The 16,588-nt window shown below is 40.2% G+C and overlaps 1 protein-coding gene across 1 annotated transcript in view; it reads left to right on the top strand.

The window, feature by feature from the left end:
* Positions 1-3,656: 3,656 nt before the first annotated feature.
* The window catches only part of LOC141914193 (77 kDa echinoderm microtubule-associated protein-like), a 36,776-nt gene continuing 23,844 nt past the window's right edge, over positions 3,657-16,588 (top strand). Inside the window, exons 1-5 of the mRNA XM_074805460.1 lie at positions 3,657-3,974; positions 6,708-6,905; positions 7,201-7,279; positions 7,984-8,180; positions 8,596-8,716. Of these exons, the coding sequence (XP_074661561.1) occupies positions 3,924-3,974; positions 6,708-6,905; positions 7,201-7,279; positions 7,984-8,180; positions 8,596-8,716 (646 nt within the window). The 5' untranslated portion in view covers positions 3,657-3,923. The remainder of the gene's footprint in view (positions 3,975-6,707; positions 6,906-7,200; positions 7,280-7,983; positions 8,181-8,595; positions 8,717-16,588) is intronic.

Below are 16,588 nucleotides of genomic sequence, written 5' to 3'. Positions count from 1 at the left end.
GTCGTATAATCACCATGACGATATTGAAAATAATAAAGCCATTATACGGTTAGAGCTTGTACGATTAGTCGAGTACAAAATAAACCGTTAATTGATTGATACTCGAGTTGCCGTGAACGGGTTTTGATAAGTTGCCAATTATTTTCTTGACAAAACACTCGAGCGCGAGACCAGCAACATTAATTACCGTAATACGTCTGATATTCTGGTGGTTCGTATTTTTATGTAAATGTATAACGAACCGATGTCGTGATGCCAGTACATGAGCGTGCACCATTATTATTTGGCGGCACGGGCCCTGCAACTCTCAACAGCCTACATTCGATCCTTTTTCATCACCATTCTTCCAATGTTTGATCGTCTCAATTACGCTTCAGTTCGTAACTTCGCTTACAATTTTTCGCATCGAAAAAATGAACTAATACGAACACAAGGCTTAAGACATTTTATCAGCTCACTTTCGAAAACTGATCGTCCACACTTCACACCTGTTCAGTACTTCATCTTAGATTATTTTTGAACATAAAAAACTGATCGTCCAGACTTCACATGTTTTCAGTTTTGATCATCAAAAACTAACTGATCGTCCACACGTTTCACGTGTGTTCACTACTTCACCTGAGACATTTTTGATGGTTGAAAACTGTTTTCAGGATTTCTGTTACCCATTAAGAAAACCGACAAAAAATCATATATACCTGGTATATGATTCGCGATCAACTAATTCATCTGAGGCTTTCTTAATTGAAAATGAACAAGCAACAGACATTAGACATTATATTAGTCAGCAAATCTACTACATTGCCATGATGCCTGGTAGCTTTTGCATATTCGCATAGTAGAATATTACAATGAATTGGTTACCGACTTCATAGAATCGGAGTTCCACCGAAAAAAAAGAGACAGAATTCCTTTTCAACTTCAATTAGTTTTCCCTACATATTGATCGCTAACACGTACAAGGATGCGTCGCGTGGTGAACTTATTTCAACCTTTTTGGTCTCGAGTCGGATCTGAATTAAAAAAAGAATCCCTGTATAATACGCCGCGCTTTAGGCGCTTTACGGGATTTTATATTTACTACACATTATCGTATACCTTCACGGTTTTCATCACGTATCGTATTTGATGGAGTTATTAGACGAGTAATACGTCTCAAAATTGATATTGATGTATTCGTTCGTTTGATGTCACACGAGAACAACTATTAACGTTTAGTCTTTGATCGCGACTGCGCTGCTGGTATCAAACTCGTTAGATGTTACTAGGACCGTAAGAGAGGAACATTTGGAAACAAATATGAATCGGACATCGTGACCGTTAGTACACTTTGGGCTTGAGGACATATACATATTTCTATATACAGGTAAGGGATTTTTTACAGAATTTCATTTCGCGTAAAATCGAAGATTTCGATCCAATTTCTCGATTAAATTAGAAATTAGTCAACTTCACAGAAGGATTCAATCATAGACAGTCGTAGACCCACATTCGACAGTAGGCGCTGGTCGGACTGTGTGGACCCAGTTCGTTAAGAAAAGTGTTTATCCCCGAATCACGGATCTGTATAACAATATTCGGTTATGTACATGTGATTCCGCGTCCCAGTGTTGAATTTATAGAGGTTCGATTTTTGACTGAACTGTTTTTAAAAAAATATTATTGCTATGGTCAAGATGGTCGTCGGCCAAAATATGGATGAAAAACTACCAAGGTAGATATACAAATATTTGACGTTTCCACTCAATTCTATACGAGCCATTTTCAAAAACGTCAAATTACTTTCGCAGTTTTCTTCTTCATTTTGTTGATAACTTCAATTTAATTATAGTAAACTGGATAGCCTTTTGAAACAAAAATTTAGCCTATATGTCTGTCAGGCCTTTCCGCGGTAAACGATCGGTAAAAAAGCAAAATGCGTAGGCTCAATTTTCTGGCCGTATGATTTCATAAATCGGACGAGCATGTCATATAAACACGTAATAATTCGATCTAACATTCCTGCGTATAGTCGGACAGAGTTAGCGACGCGATACAGAAATTACCATAGCAACCGAGACTGAGGCGCTTCACGACTCGCTAATTGAAAGTACGTTGTATTTCTACGACAGAAAATGTAGATACGGTCCCGTTGACAAGGTGTGTAGCGGGTAGCCAATAATAATTCAAAGAATTTTGCTTTTACAAATCGTCATACAGTTTAAGGCTAGAAAATGATACCTGGTTTCTCCGCAGTGGTCGGGTCATTTTGTAAATTTGAATAAAATTTGTAATCAGTTCAGTTCTATAGCTGTCGGGTCTTTTATGGTTAGGTTTATCGTGATTTTGAAAAAAGCAATGTAATGTTGATTGGCGGCCAGCCAGGTCCTTCATCGATAAATGATGATTTTACGGGAACTCAGGATTATGCGAGTTGCTTTTTAAAGGAATTCCAGATTCTAAAATCTTCAATTTCCACATTACGAAAAATAGCAATAAACAAAAATATTGTCACGAATCACTGGACCAAACCCGGTTAAATTGACGTTTTTGCCATTTGCAACGAATATTTCTGAAATCCCAAATTTCTAAACTGACTACCAAATCTTTTGATCTTTTTCGGCCAGCCGTGTAACTGGTCGGGGACGATTTGGCGTATTTTTCATCGAAACTATAGGAAAATGAAATGATTGTGAATCGATTCCCATAAGCGTGCATTAAAACCAGTTTCATCACAACGAACCCGTCTTGTTTAGGCACAAAAAGCAACGGTGCATTGTTTTAGAAATATGATGGTTTTGCTGTTTTGTTTCGGGTTGAAATTCTGAATTAGTTGCGCCAATGTTAATGCATTAATCGTGTTCGGTTTTATCCTGATTTGATGACTTAAACGCCTTATATTTTTGAATAACATCATTCAAACGCTGAGTTAATAATGTATTCAATTGACCACAGTGTCGTGCGGTTTCAATTTCATTTCACTATGGATTCAGTTCCGCTATAAGTGGCGAATCACATTTTATGGGTGCATTGCCACGGTTATGAGTGGAGTATGAGTTTATTTCCATTTAGATCCAGTTCCACGGTGTTTTGAGTGTTTGGATCCCAGTTCCACAGTTGTGTCAGTATAGATTGGACCAAGTTCCACAGATGTGTGTGTTTAATTTGACTCTTGAACTCAGTTTCACAGCTGTCCGGGTTTTTAATTCGACTCTGAAAATAGCTCCACAGTTGTGTTGGTTCAATTTTGACTCTGAACCCAGTTCTACACTTATGCGTCGGTTTTATTCAACTCTGGATCCAGTTCCACGGTATTTTCGACTCGAAAGTGGTGAACGCCGTATAGAATCGGGCATTAGCCGTCTGATTAGAGTTAAGTCAACTTATAAAACCGATCGAATGAATGCGAATTAAAGTTGCTACTGGCGACTGATGGTAATGAGGTTTTGTGTGTGAAACAGATCTCAGGATATTGATACCGTTATTGGACGTGACCTTTTATTGTGTTCGCCGGGCGATAGATGCATATTTGAAAGAGAGAGGGAGAGATAGAGAGCAACGAAGCGCACTGACCCAATCGTCAAGGGTAACTCGACCATTTTGTATACGCATCATCGGGCGTACGCTACGTCCGTGGTGTAATATCTAATCCGGGCGAGTTATCGGGGTCACTAATATCTAAACTCATAGGTTTGGAATAGGCGGTTCATCGCATAGACCTCGAAATATTGGATTCAGTTAAAAAGAAAGAATATAAGCAGGACAAACGATTCGAAACGGTTACTTCAAAGCATGCGGGTCTGTGGCGGGGTGATATTATTGCCCGGCTGCAAACTAAGAAGAACTTGTTGGGTGCCAGCTTTAAAACTGGACGAACTCATGAAATTCATTATCTACGTCTTATTCGATTCGGGGACTTCGACGTCGTTGATACAATTCTGAAAATGGATTACCGCCCGGCTAGCGTTATTAGTTCGAACGCCATTACGTTGCAGGTAAATTTAATGTTCTTGTTTTTAAAAGGGGTTGTAAAGATGAACCGTTAGTTAACCCGGTGTTAAGATCGGTAAACGTGAAGATAGGACCGTACATAGCGGGGGGGGGGGCACAGTAATCTTAAAAAGTGCCCTTTCGCAAATATTATCGCAATACTCAATAGACTAATGTGGAATCCTTTTTATTGCGACTGACTAGCATTTTGTTATAGGACTAACAGAGTTTTGTCAGGACATCTGAAGAATCGTTTTTTCGGCTTTTCACTGTAGGTAACTGCCCTTTTTCACCCCTCCCCCCAACATTCAAATGTTAGGTATATATCCCTGGAAGACTGGTAGTACTTTGACGATTAGCTTGATTTCATTGAAAATACGAGCTTTCGCTACTAGCATAGCAGCTTCACTGAAGTCAATGGACTGTCGTCTGTCCATTGAAGTACACATGTTACCGATGAAGCTACTCTTTGCACAAGTAGCGAATAACCCGTGATTTCTAATAAAATCACCTGATATTACCGCGCTATTACATCTTGTATTTGGTTTCATTGATTTCTTGATTTTAAGTGAGAGTTATTTTGTACGCTCCGATTCTGTGTTCTCCTAATGTCCGTCGGTAAACCTACTTCCCGCGACCATAAGGCGTACATTTCTTTCTTCGGAGAATGGATTCGCGTTTATAAAGGCTAAATCTAACTTTTTCAAAATCGCTATGAATCGGGACATGATACGAAAGAGCCCGACTCGCTTTCTATAAAGAAAAATGCAGATCCCGAGAGAATGTTCGTAATCTGCTTTCACCTCTTTTCCGTGGTACGCTTTTTCAAAGAGAATTTCTCTGTTCGGTTCTTCCGATATTTATCGATCGTAAGATGAATTAATAACGAAATTCAGTTTTTTTTTGTAATTTCCGATTTTCGATCCATTGTCCGACGACTCGAAATGTATGCTAATTACGCTCTCGTTTCGAGGGCGCGTTGTTGAATTCTTCGAGTTTTGGACTAATCACTACTTACTCGAGCTCGTTTCATTCGTCGAAAAAACTCGCGCACTCGACCGACAGCTGTACTGTATACACAAATACGTATAGAAAACCACGGAAACGACACGAACCCGCGGGATCCAGTCCGTATTAAAATCCTGTTGATATATACGAACAGCTGTTTTAATCGCTCGCGTTTTAATCGGGAATGAACGGATAGGATTTCGTTAGATTTCACGTCGATGGCAATACAGGCCACAACGCGCGAGAAACGTAGTTTTTGGATTTAGATTTTTAGAGTTTGAAGCCCGTCGATGTCGCTTCATTTAGCAATTTTGCCGCTGATATTGCTGCGTATTATATGCTTACACGGTTATCTGTATCGCTACTTTCTACAGCCGGATATCGCGCTTAAAGCCCGCGATTCATATACTTCATGAACCGATCCGCGGAATGAATCATTTTTCTGATTTCATTGAAGCGTTCGTAAAAATTTCGCAGGAAAATTTTTTGTGAAGACTCGAAGAGCAGAAGCCGATTTCAGAGACGAAGAATAATTTGATACTGTAGGGAATACACTTGTTCTTTGTCTTGATAAAACCGACTTGTTTTTACGATTTTCGAGACCACTTTCGAAAGTCTAAAAACATTTAGGAAATTCGCGTTATTGCGGAATCTATATCCGCAGAGGAAGAGTTTAACCGTATAAGATTTCGACCTTTACCCACATTTTACCTATATCGGGAATATGAAACGGTCATCGGTGGTCAGCGCCAGAAAAGAACTGCGCAGTAGATGGCGTCTGGAAGCCGATATCATGGCGTTCAAAGCTATAGCCGCGAAGAAACACCATTCGCACCAGGCACCGTCCGCATCGACGTCCGCCTCGCTACAACAGGTGCCCGTTGACGTGCACGGGTCTCAGTTCGTCAAATCGAGCGAATTTCAGGTGAATTTTCCGCCGAAATCGTATCAATTATATCTGTTTATTACAACGCGAGATGAATTGATTTCATTGGTTCGGTTTTAGCTGCAGGCTAAATACATTCTCAACTGCCGAGAGTTCAGCTTTTCCATATTCTTAGAATTCGACTAACTCAGTCTTGCTGTTTCAACATGTAGCCAGCATAGTATCCCTTTGTTATAATCAACACGTTAGATGTAGACTCGACCATACTCGGTACCGTTTGGAACTATTTACAGTAAACATGATACGGTAGACTCCGTCGCACTCGTAGGGTTGGGACTGTAAATATCGGACCGAGTTGACCACGGATACCGTGGGCTGAGAACTGGGAATATTGAAGTCATTTTTCCAGAAAGACTTCAGTGAGATTCACCCATTTTATCGTTGCCGAGTACAGAGTGTGGCTTATTGTCGAAGTTATATACAAACGTATACGACAAATCAGACCGTATATGCGCATGCATATACGTGTATAAAGCGGAATCAAACGTGGCGCGAGAGAAAATCTTTTTGGCTTCATTTGACGAGCGAAATTCGACAATAATTCAGCCAAAAAGACTTCTAGAATAGAAGAGTATATTAAGAGTTATTTGGTTTCAAAATTACACAGGGTATCGAAATATGGATTTCTATTAATAGAATTCTGTTCATAGTAAATAACGCCGACATATTTATAGTAACAAAAATCTGTATATACCTTATGAAAGATGTATTCATAGTAACACAATCTATTTATAGTTAAACATAGAATCAAAAATCGTGTTCTCTCTTTTTTCATTTTCTGCAGGAAGTTCTAGATTGCGAAACGGAAAGCGAAGCCATGCAGACTACTGTCAACCATAGAGTACCGAGCAGTAAATTCACGAACGCTGTTCGCGGACTGAATTCATCTCTTACTTCGTCGGCGATGCAGCAGCAGCAGCAGCAACAGCAGCAGCAGCCGAACACGGCGAGCAGCGCCTTGAACGCCTCGATCAAAGAGGTGGTGAGTATTTAGGTCTATACTCGAAGGGCGTCGAATCCTTTGATGAATTGAGGACGGAAACTTCGAATTTTAAAGGATTAAAACCCATTTAATACAAATTGTAAAAAAAAATAAAAAACGAAATGAATGTTAATCAACAGATTAAAGTTAAAAGAAAAGTCTCTGACCATCGTCACATTTGATTTTGATTTTAAAATTTCGTATTGAATTTGTATCTAGTGGATTTTAATTCAATGATCTATTCTCCACTTCTGTTGGGCTATTCTACAAACGTCGGCTTTATCATCTATTTCAGCAAAAAAGAGCCCAGCGCCTGCGGGCTTATCGGTATCCGCAAAACAAAGAGACAACTGGAAATCAACCTAGCGGACCGGGTAAGTTAGAACTTGTCCAGGATATCCGTGTAAGCGTAAGACCATGACTTGCATGTGACAGGGTAGCGATGATATAGATGTATCGATGCATATGCAGCTATTAATCTGCTGTCTGTACACACCCCTCAGACATTCGACAGACATTCGCCATTTTCCAAAAACATGTTCGTCCAGGCGTCGCCAACCCCCTCTGCCAGTACCCCAGACATTTGTCTTTGAAAAATGATTTCGGGTGTCATGCATGAACCATTAATTTTAGACAGACATCCACCGTTTGTGAAAAATTTGTTCGTCCGGACTGCGCCATTCAAAAGGTGATCGTCTGCTGTGGGTGGTGGGTACAGACAGCAGATTGACAGCTGCATCGGCATCGCTTTAGTTCAATGATACTCACAACGGCACTGCAGCCTTTTTTGATGACTCGGAGTGTAAAACAAAAAACGGCGGTGGGCGAAGAGAAAGATATGAAAACTATTTTGAAAATGTTTTCTACTACACGGACGTTTTAGAATGGAAACGTATGAAACTATTTTCTTTTTAACTATTCGAGTATTTTCCACTTACAACGTTGAAAGTACTGCGGAAGATTTAAAAAGAAAAACAGTAAATATTACGTTGAATTAGATTCAATCGATGGAAGAAACGAAGGAAACTAACTTCCTACTAATGAATAGTATACGAACAAATAAAATTCCATTATCCAGGACGCGGCCTGACGCAGGACAGCCTTCTGCTCAAATCGGACACGACGATCGCGCCCGATCAGGAGCTGATGCATCTGCTGATCAAACCGATGAAAGATTGCAGCCGCCAACGACTGAGGTCGATTCACATGGGCCTTCGAAAATACGGCAACATGGACTGCCGCATATCGTCGAAAGACATCTCGCTTGTCATGCAGGTAGGCCTAACGATAATGATAATGATAATGTTATTATATAAAGCCGTACTAATCGACATTAATCCCGGTGTTTTACACACAATTTAAGAAGATAAGAATCATAAAGTATCAGTAAATTATTTAGATATTAAGTAATTCCCATCTTCGCCTTCAACGTCCTCTTCACTGTTCTCTTTGTTTTGCTCATTTCACTCATTAGACGCTTACAGTATAATAAGCTTTTAGGCTTTTGCTTGTCCCTCATCGAAAAAGAATTCTCAATTTTATGTCAGGATCATTTTTTGGAAAAATATTTTTCGTCGTCCTGCTGGCCTACGTACTATTTTAGATACACAAAATCATCAATGTTACGCTTTTTAATGTATGAAATAGTAATTAAAATTCAAACGCTCCCGTTATTTTTCTTTTGTTCAAGGAAAATGGTTTGAAGCTATCGTCGCGCGTGTTCCAGATGTTGGTAGAAAAATTCGAAGACCAACTCGGCGTCGACTACGAGAAACTGTGGAAAACATTGGTCTATGCTCAGTCGAAAACAGGTATAGGCTTACGCACAGCAAATGTTCTAAATTTGTCTTGTCAGTCGTTTAAGACGTTGTCGAAAACGTAGCTTCATTTCTGTAAATCTATTCAAATCGCGTTACACTTAATTTCGACGTCAGCGTTGAGAATGGGGAGTTGTCCTTTATTTGCTAATAATTCTAATGATGTTTGGTGAAATTGGCCGCTGGCAAATCATCCCGCAGGTGTATTATACCTGTCAACCAATGGAAAACGTGATTGGTGCATTCTAACTTCGTTATCACGTACTGGCATTGCTCTGTTATCAATCGCATGTAAAATATCATCCTCCCTCGCGCACATGAACATCTCGTGGAAGAACTACAGACGCATTAAGTGACAATAGCTAATGCGATTAGATTTACTCGTAAGGTTTTGTTGGGTTGTTCTTGGAATCGATATCATCAACATCAACTTTCGTGAAAACTTTTGTGCTTTCCTCGAACCGCTGGAACTCAGGTCAATTAACAAACGCAACATAAAGACTTTCAGTGATTGGTTTTATTTCTTTAAGACAACGTCTATCGGGTTATATATAGTATGTTATAACGTCGTTGACTGCATATCGTGCATGTTTTACACTGTCAATGTTAGTCTTTGAAATAAATGCCTGCTTCAGACAGTTGCCCGTGAGCTACATGTGAATAATGATATACATGTATATAATAATCAAACATTTTCAATCAATCAGGATTGTTTTCTTTAAAGCGGTGCTGACTCCCTGTTTTGGAGACAACATTTAGTGATCTTTCACCTTGAATTTGCACAACACACGCGCACACACACACAAGCACACGCACGCACACACACACACGCACACATACATACATACATACATACATACATACATACATACATACGCACACCCACGCACACATACATACATACATACATACATACATACACACACGCATACTCACGCCCGCACGCACTCACACACGCACACAAGCACACACGCACGCACGCACACACACACACAAGCACATACACACACACACACCACACACACACACAAGCACACACACATACATACGTACATACATACATACATACACACACGCACACTCACGCACACATACATACACACACTCGCACATACACGCGCAAACACATATATGCATACACACGCACACACGCACGTGCACACGCACACACGCGTACACACGGACACGCACACACACACAGAAGATGAAGATGAACTCCATTTGATGTTTGTGTGAGAAATGATAAATTTTGTGCGCAACATCTAGTTAATATATACCAGCACCACTGTAGTTGACGCTATGCCGAGTTTGTTCGGCTGGCTTTAACATCGCGAAAACTGGTTGGACCCGTATCAAGCTCAGTAGTATAGCACTGACCAAATTCGTCAAAAACGACCTTAGCTTCTATGCAATGTACATGTATACATATAATACGCTATCTAGAGTATATCGGAGAACCATATAAACGAAATCCCCCACCTTCACCTTAAATTGAAACGTGTCTTTCAACAATTATGTTTATGATCTATTTTCTACGAACACTGATAAAAGTGATCTGTTTTGTGCAAGTTATATGAGTATTTAAACCTCGAAATTGTCCTTCCTTAAGACTCTCTCCGCGCAAGAGCAACTTGGCCTGATAGGATGACCCGGCTGTGGCTCGGAGATTGCTTATTCCCTCTCTACAAGCTGGACTCCGGAATGCTCCATATCTAAGGCTAACAAATTGATACCTTGTTTCTTCGTCTGTTCAGCTTAAAAGGCTCGCCGCCTTCCAGTGCATTACTTTTTTGATTCATGATCAGGCTAACCATACCACACTAGTCCTTGCGGTTATAGGAATGAACTGATTACAAATTTCATTGCAGTTTACGAACGTGACCCGGCCATTGCGGAGAAACAAGGTATCATCTTTGTTTAGCCTAAGCCTGACTATAATATTACTTCCCTGCACGGCGAGGTAAGGCTAATGACGTACGGTTGTTAAGAGAACAAGGAAGTATCACTTTAAAAATTTCACATTGATCGTGGCTAATGACAGTTAATCATCGGAATTATTATATTATTTGAAACAACATTGTGAAAGGTGAACTGTGCAGATCTATCGATGTATCAGACATAATTATGCATGGTGAGCTGTGGAATGATAATTTGAGGTTAGATAATTCTTCTCTGTCTTCGAAGGCGTTTGTTCTTTGCTCGAACAGATTTCATATCGATAGTCAGTATGGTGTAAAGAATAGGATTGAGGGACGAGTTGATCGGTAAGAAAAGAACCGCAAGCCAAGCCGCCACCTGATTCGGAATGTCCACGCGGAGTACCGCGCAAAACTGAACGGTAATTAATGGCAGCCAGCAAAATAAATTACAGAGATTTATCACCAAACTCCTGCGTGCTAAAACCAGTTCGGTAGGATCAGCTCTACCAGAACCAGACCTGCTTCCAGATACGAATCTGTACATTTGGGCATAAGTGCCCATAATTGTAGCAAGTATGACTGAGTTGGACGCAGCGAAAATGGCCAATGAATAATGCCAGGCATTGACATCGATTGTAAGTAAATTCATCGGCAAACAAACCCCGGTAGTACCGTAGAACTTCGTACCGAAGTACGGCGATTGTGACAGCGGTAACAAGGAAACGATGCTCAAAATGATCCAGCAAAGGCAGCAAATACTGGTGAGGTGTTTAGGAGTGATCATCACACTATCGGAAAATGGATCGACGATGTTCGAGTATCGATGACGCGTCAGGAGAAGCAAGAATGTCAAAGATCCTTCACAAGAGATAGTAACTAAAATCCCGGCAAATCGACACAACGAACTGTCCGTCCAAATTTCAGAATTTAGGAAATAGACTCCTTTGTAAACGTAATCGGCTCCGGCGATCAAGAACAAATAGATCGACATCATGAAATCGCAGACTGCGAGATTCGTGATGAGGATGTCAGAAGACGTGTTACGCGTTTCGAATGGTGATACTTGAATTCGAAGTAAAATGACGATACTGTTGGCGAAGAAACTAAACGCAGCGATGACCCAGATGATAGCTCTGAGAACTGTGTTACCCATCAGATCAGAACAGGAGGAAAATTGATCAGCTTCGGGAAGGCACTGGTCAACATTCGGAGCCATGCAGCAAAATTTGTAAGCATCAGACGTTAGGTAGACTAATGATGTCAGATTGTCGAAAATCCCTATCTCTGTCGCAATGTAATTGGAATTATTGGATAAATCAAGATACAAAAGTTCGCTTAAACCAGAAAAAGCATATTTCGATATAAAATTAATTCTATTGCTGCTGATATTCAATGAAGTCATTGAGGATAAACCTTTGAATACATTTGCGGCAAGTATTGAAATGTACAGTCCGTGAAGGTCAAAACTGGGAAGGGAGATTAAACCATTAAAGCTACCATCTTCTAGATATCGAATTGGATTTCCAGTTATGAAAAGTTCTTTTAAACTATACAAACCGTTGAATGTATTAGTTGATAAAATCTTAATCGAGTTATACGTAAGGTCTAACGTTCGTAGATTATGCAGGTTTGTGAATGTGTTTGGCAAAATGTGAGACAATTCATTGGAGGAGAGGTTGAGCATGCGAAGATAGACAAAGGAAGCAAACGCTGACGCATTTAAAAGCACACTGTTATTGGACAACATTAGAACTCGAGTTGATATCGTGATTAGACCAGTAATATCGGTGAGACCAACATTCCTACAGTCCACAGAATGACCTTGACATTGACAACGACTAGGACACGTGACGTTACAGAAAGCCTCGTCATCGGTTGTATGTTTACAATTTACAACACCATCACAAACTTCAGATTGTGGAATACACCGATTTTCCTGACTACATTTAAACATTCCCGGACATAAAAATGTCTCGCAGTTTTGCTCATCTTCTGAATTAGGACAATCTGATTGGCCATCGCACACCTGTCTGATCGGTATACAGTACGATGCTGGACATTTTACAGTCCCAGCTGGACATTCAAATTCTTCACATCTCAATATATGCTCAAGATTTCTACAAACTGGGAAACTATTTTTCAATCTTTCCAGAATACATCTGTGGCGTCTTGAGTAACAACGCGGAGAATTAAAAGAACATTTTTGTTCATCAGATTCTACGCAGAGATTTGTGAAGTTAGTCGTACATTCGTTTTCATCATTGCAATGAACAGTAGGATTCACTGTAACACTATTTGTCACTATTTCATCTTCTTCGAGGCTTCCACTACAATCCACGACACCATCTTGATACAACTCAGAACTGATACAGTCTCCACTGTTACATAGGAACCCCTGACACAGTTCAGCAGTGCATCCCATTTCATCGGAATCATCCCTACAATTAGTTATTCCATCACATCTGTTTGACCTACTGACACATTGACCACTTTTACAGCGAAATTGTTCGGACAAACACGGTGGATGAAAACACGAGGTCTCATCGGAACCATCGACGCAATCCTGTATGAAGTCACAGAAACCACTTATTGATATAATCTGCCCATCATCGCATTGAAACTGACTGCGTAGATTGATATCCGTACAATTGAGTTCATCTTCACCGTGTTGACAGTCGTGTCTGGTATCACATACGCGATGGTCGCTGATACATCTTTGATCGTTACATTTAAACTGCCACGATTTACAACCGCTTATAGAAGCTAACTCTTCATCAGTTGCATTGTATGAACACAGAACAGAATGCACATCACCAAGTTCTGTGTTTTCGGTGGAATCGAAGGACCAACCCAATGAATGAACGTAGGTGATACCGTCCCTGGTCAGCAATGGCTGTATCACTCTGGTTTTCTTATGCCCATCCTTAACTAATATGGCGCCATATTGGTGTTGATAGTGAAACGTAGTGACTAAAACGCTTACGAAATTTACAGTTAAAGAGATCTCACCTATTTCACCGCTGATGCCACGGCACATTTCTCCCGCGCTTACAATATCTAAACTTCGGTTTTTGTTCCAATTTGTCAGTATTTGATAACATCGCCCTGCTATACCTACCCAACCGCGAGGGCAGGTTGAACTGGTGTCTAGCTTTGGAAAAAAATCATTTTTAGCGGATAGTATTGTTTCATTTTCGTATGAAGTCAGATTGCCATCTTGTTTTGTTTCATTTCTATCCGATTCGCAAACAAACGTCGTATGAACCTCCTCGATAAGACACGGGAATCGAACCCAGTTCGCCGAACCTCGTGGATTATTCAGTATCATCGCTGTACACGGCATATTGACGTCATTTATCGGTTGTTTTCTTCTAAAAGATATCAATCCTTGAATAACATCTGGTATGGTTTCGTTATTTGTAGGTTTATACCACTCTGTGTAGGTCAATGGTTTCCCGTCAGTCCACGTGTATTGACTAGTATTTGGCTGGAAAACACAAGCATATTATATATTTTCCTGATAATATGTATTCACACTTAGCATATGATTGCACTCATAGTTGTAATATATATTATCTTGAGTAGGATTGATGAAAATCCCACAATGTTGACCATAACGACGTAAGATCTGTTGTTACACTGCCCTATCCTTCTTCGGAGCTATATTCAAAATCTAATGTATTTTTTGAGATATAAATCTGTGAAATTTTATCCGAAACGCCAGTTTAACTAATTTTCGTTGTTTATCAACTACGTATTTGAATAAGATTTGCTATATTGCGTAAACAGCATCTGATTCTAAACAAAATAAAGCTCTGAAAATTAAGTTTTATTACCTGCAGTTTTAATCCAATCATCATTACGAGCGATATCTGTGAATAAGCATTTTGAAGGAGTTTCGTAGCGAATAACGTCTTGATAGCCGCCATTTCCTGTTCTGAGTTGATGCTGAGTAGATGTCCCGCGTACTTCTGTCTACAATACAATTCAGCATTCTCCCAATTCAGACGTTCATCACTGATATATTTAACGCATGAAATTCCCGAATCAATTAATCCCGGGTCGCAGCCACTCCCTTCGATCTGTGACGATGCTTCTAATGTGTATTGTATTTGAAATGCCGGAACTTCACCTTTCACGTTAAAATAGAAGCCACCCTTCTTTAAACTGTGAAATACGCTGCCGAGTAAAGGATGGTTAATTTTACAGATTTTATGCACGCCCTCCGTCCGCTTTTCGATGATATAATCGTACATTTGTTGAACAAACTCAATCGGATCCTTGTCCGATAAAGATGCTTTAGAACACGGCGTTACGTCGATGTATTTGATAACGAATCTGTAGTATTTGTATTGAATTGCGTTTCCTACAAATCTAGTATTGAATCTATAGCCAAGCGACTGAGAAAGATAGCCTGCATATCCCGGGTAGTTCGGTGACTGCACGATTCCGCATTCATCTTTATCCGGTAAAAACATTCCGATACTACCTGAAGTGGCCAACTTCAAACTCTGGCATTTACGACGTACTTTAACTATGAATGGAGATTGCCAGAACTGGTTTTCGCTGTCAAGACTAACCGTGTTTAATACGAGACTGTTATTGAGAAATCGGCTTTTTACAGTTGTAGATCTTTTGCACGAAGACATCTGCCTTTTTCCGGGAAAACATCGGTCAATTTGATATTCGTGTTCTGATAATATGTAAATATGTCTCAAAGGAAGGCGTCGATTTTCGGGTGTAATCACGAGACAGTGTGACGTCATGTTGACCTGCCGTTCTCCCTCCCGGAGGATGTACCCGACACAGTCGGTTGGTTGAAATCTGAGAAGTGGGTTATCTTCGGTCAACTGTCCGTCCCATTTGTAGGCGTATGCTACTATAGTAACCGATCGACCTGATGTAATCAGACTGACGACGTTACGGTCGTACCTAGTTGAACGAGGACAATACGGACCGTATCGTCTAGCCGTGAAATTACCACCGTCGTATATGTAAAATCCAGCTCGCTCGCAGTTCTCTGATAAAACCAACATGCGTAAACCAGATTCATGAATATTTACTATTGTTGTGAACTTCAATATTTGCACGCGGTACGTCACTATCGGCTTGTTTCTCGTTGGGAACTGTCGAAAAGGCGTAAAATACTGGCCCATAGCCTGTAGAAAAAGATGCCAGATGTTAAAATTCCTATTTGTGTTTAAAAGCATTTTGAAAAAAAAACATTCGATTCTATATCAAAACGTATTTATTACTTACTCGTCGCGTAGAAACCTTAACGTCGGTCATCGAAAGCGATTCCACGTGCTGATTTATCTCAATACGAGACTGCGTTAGTTCTTTTCCCGTTATGACGCACAATACGACGAGAAAACCTTCCGATTTGACACTCAGTGATTGCAGGTAGTTGTAACCGAGTAAAATATCAGTTTCTACAGCGCGTAACCCTTCTAGTTTATAAACACCGTCAGCTGATGTGAGGAGATCACGTGTCCAGTTGAAGACGACGTACTGTAACACCTGCACTGTGATAGACCAGCAGTGTAAGTGTTTTGATCGAGTTATTACGTGTAAACTGTTGTCATCGGGAATGAGCACTCCCGACTCGTTATTATAGATCTGAATCAACGGGTTAGAGACGTTCCAATCTGATATTTTGTAAATGTGCACATGTAATTTTGAGTGAAATGTGAATCCGAATGGTGGCATACCGACGATGGCCTTGTTTGTTTTAGTATAAAACGTAGATGGTGTTAGTCCTTTTTGTTCAGGTATATGAGCGATAGGTTCGCTACTGGTGTTCCAACCGTCGTGGATTCTAACCGAAACTTTTTTAACAATGGGGTGTAATTCGAAGCTAACGTCTATGAATGTAAGGTTCAAAGCGAAACCATCCTGAAGTCCGAGCCATTCTAAATATAGTTGACAATGTTGTTGAAAAATTGAT

The sequence above is a fragment of the Tubulanus polymorphus genome, chromosome 12, assembly GCF_964204645.1.
Source record: "Tubulanus polymorphus chromosome 12, tnTubPoly1.2, whole genome shotgun sequence".
NCBI lineage: Eukaryota > Metazoa > Nemertea > Palaeonemertea > Tubulaniformes > Tubulanidae > Tubulanus > Tubulanus polymorphus.
Note: the sequence above shows the minus strand (reverse complement) of the source record. Positions and strands in the feature narration are given on the sequence as shown.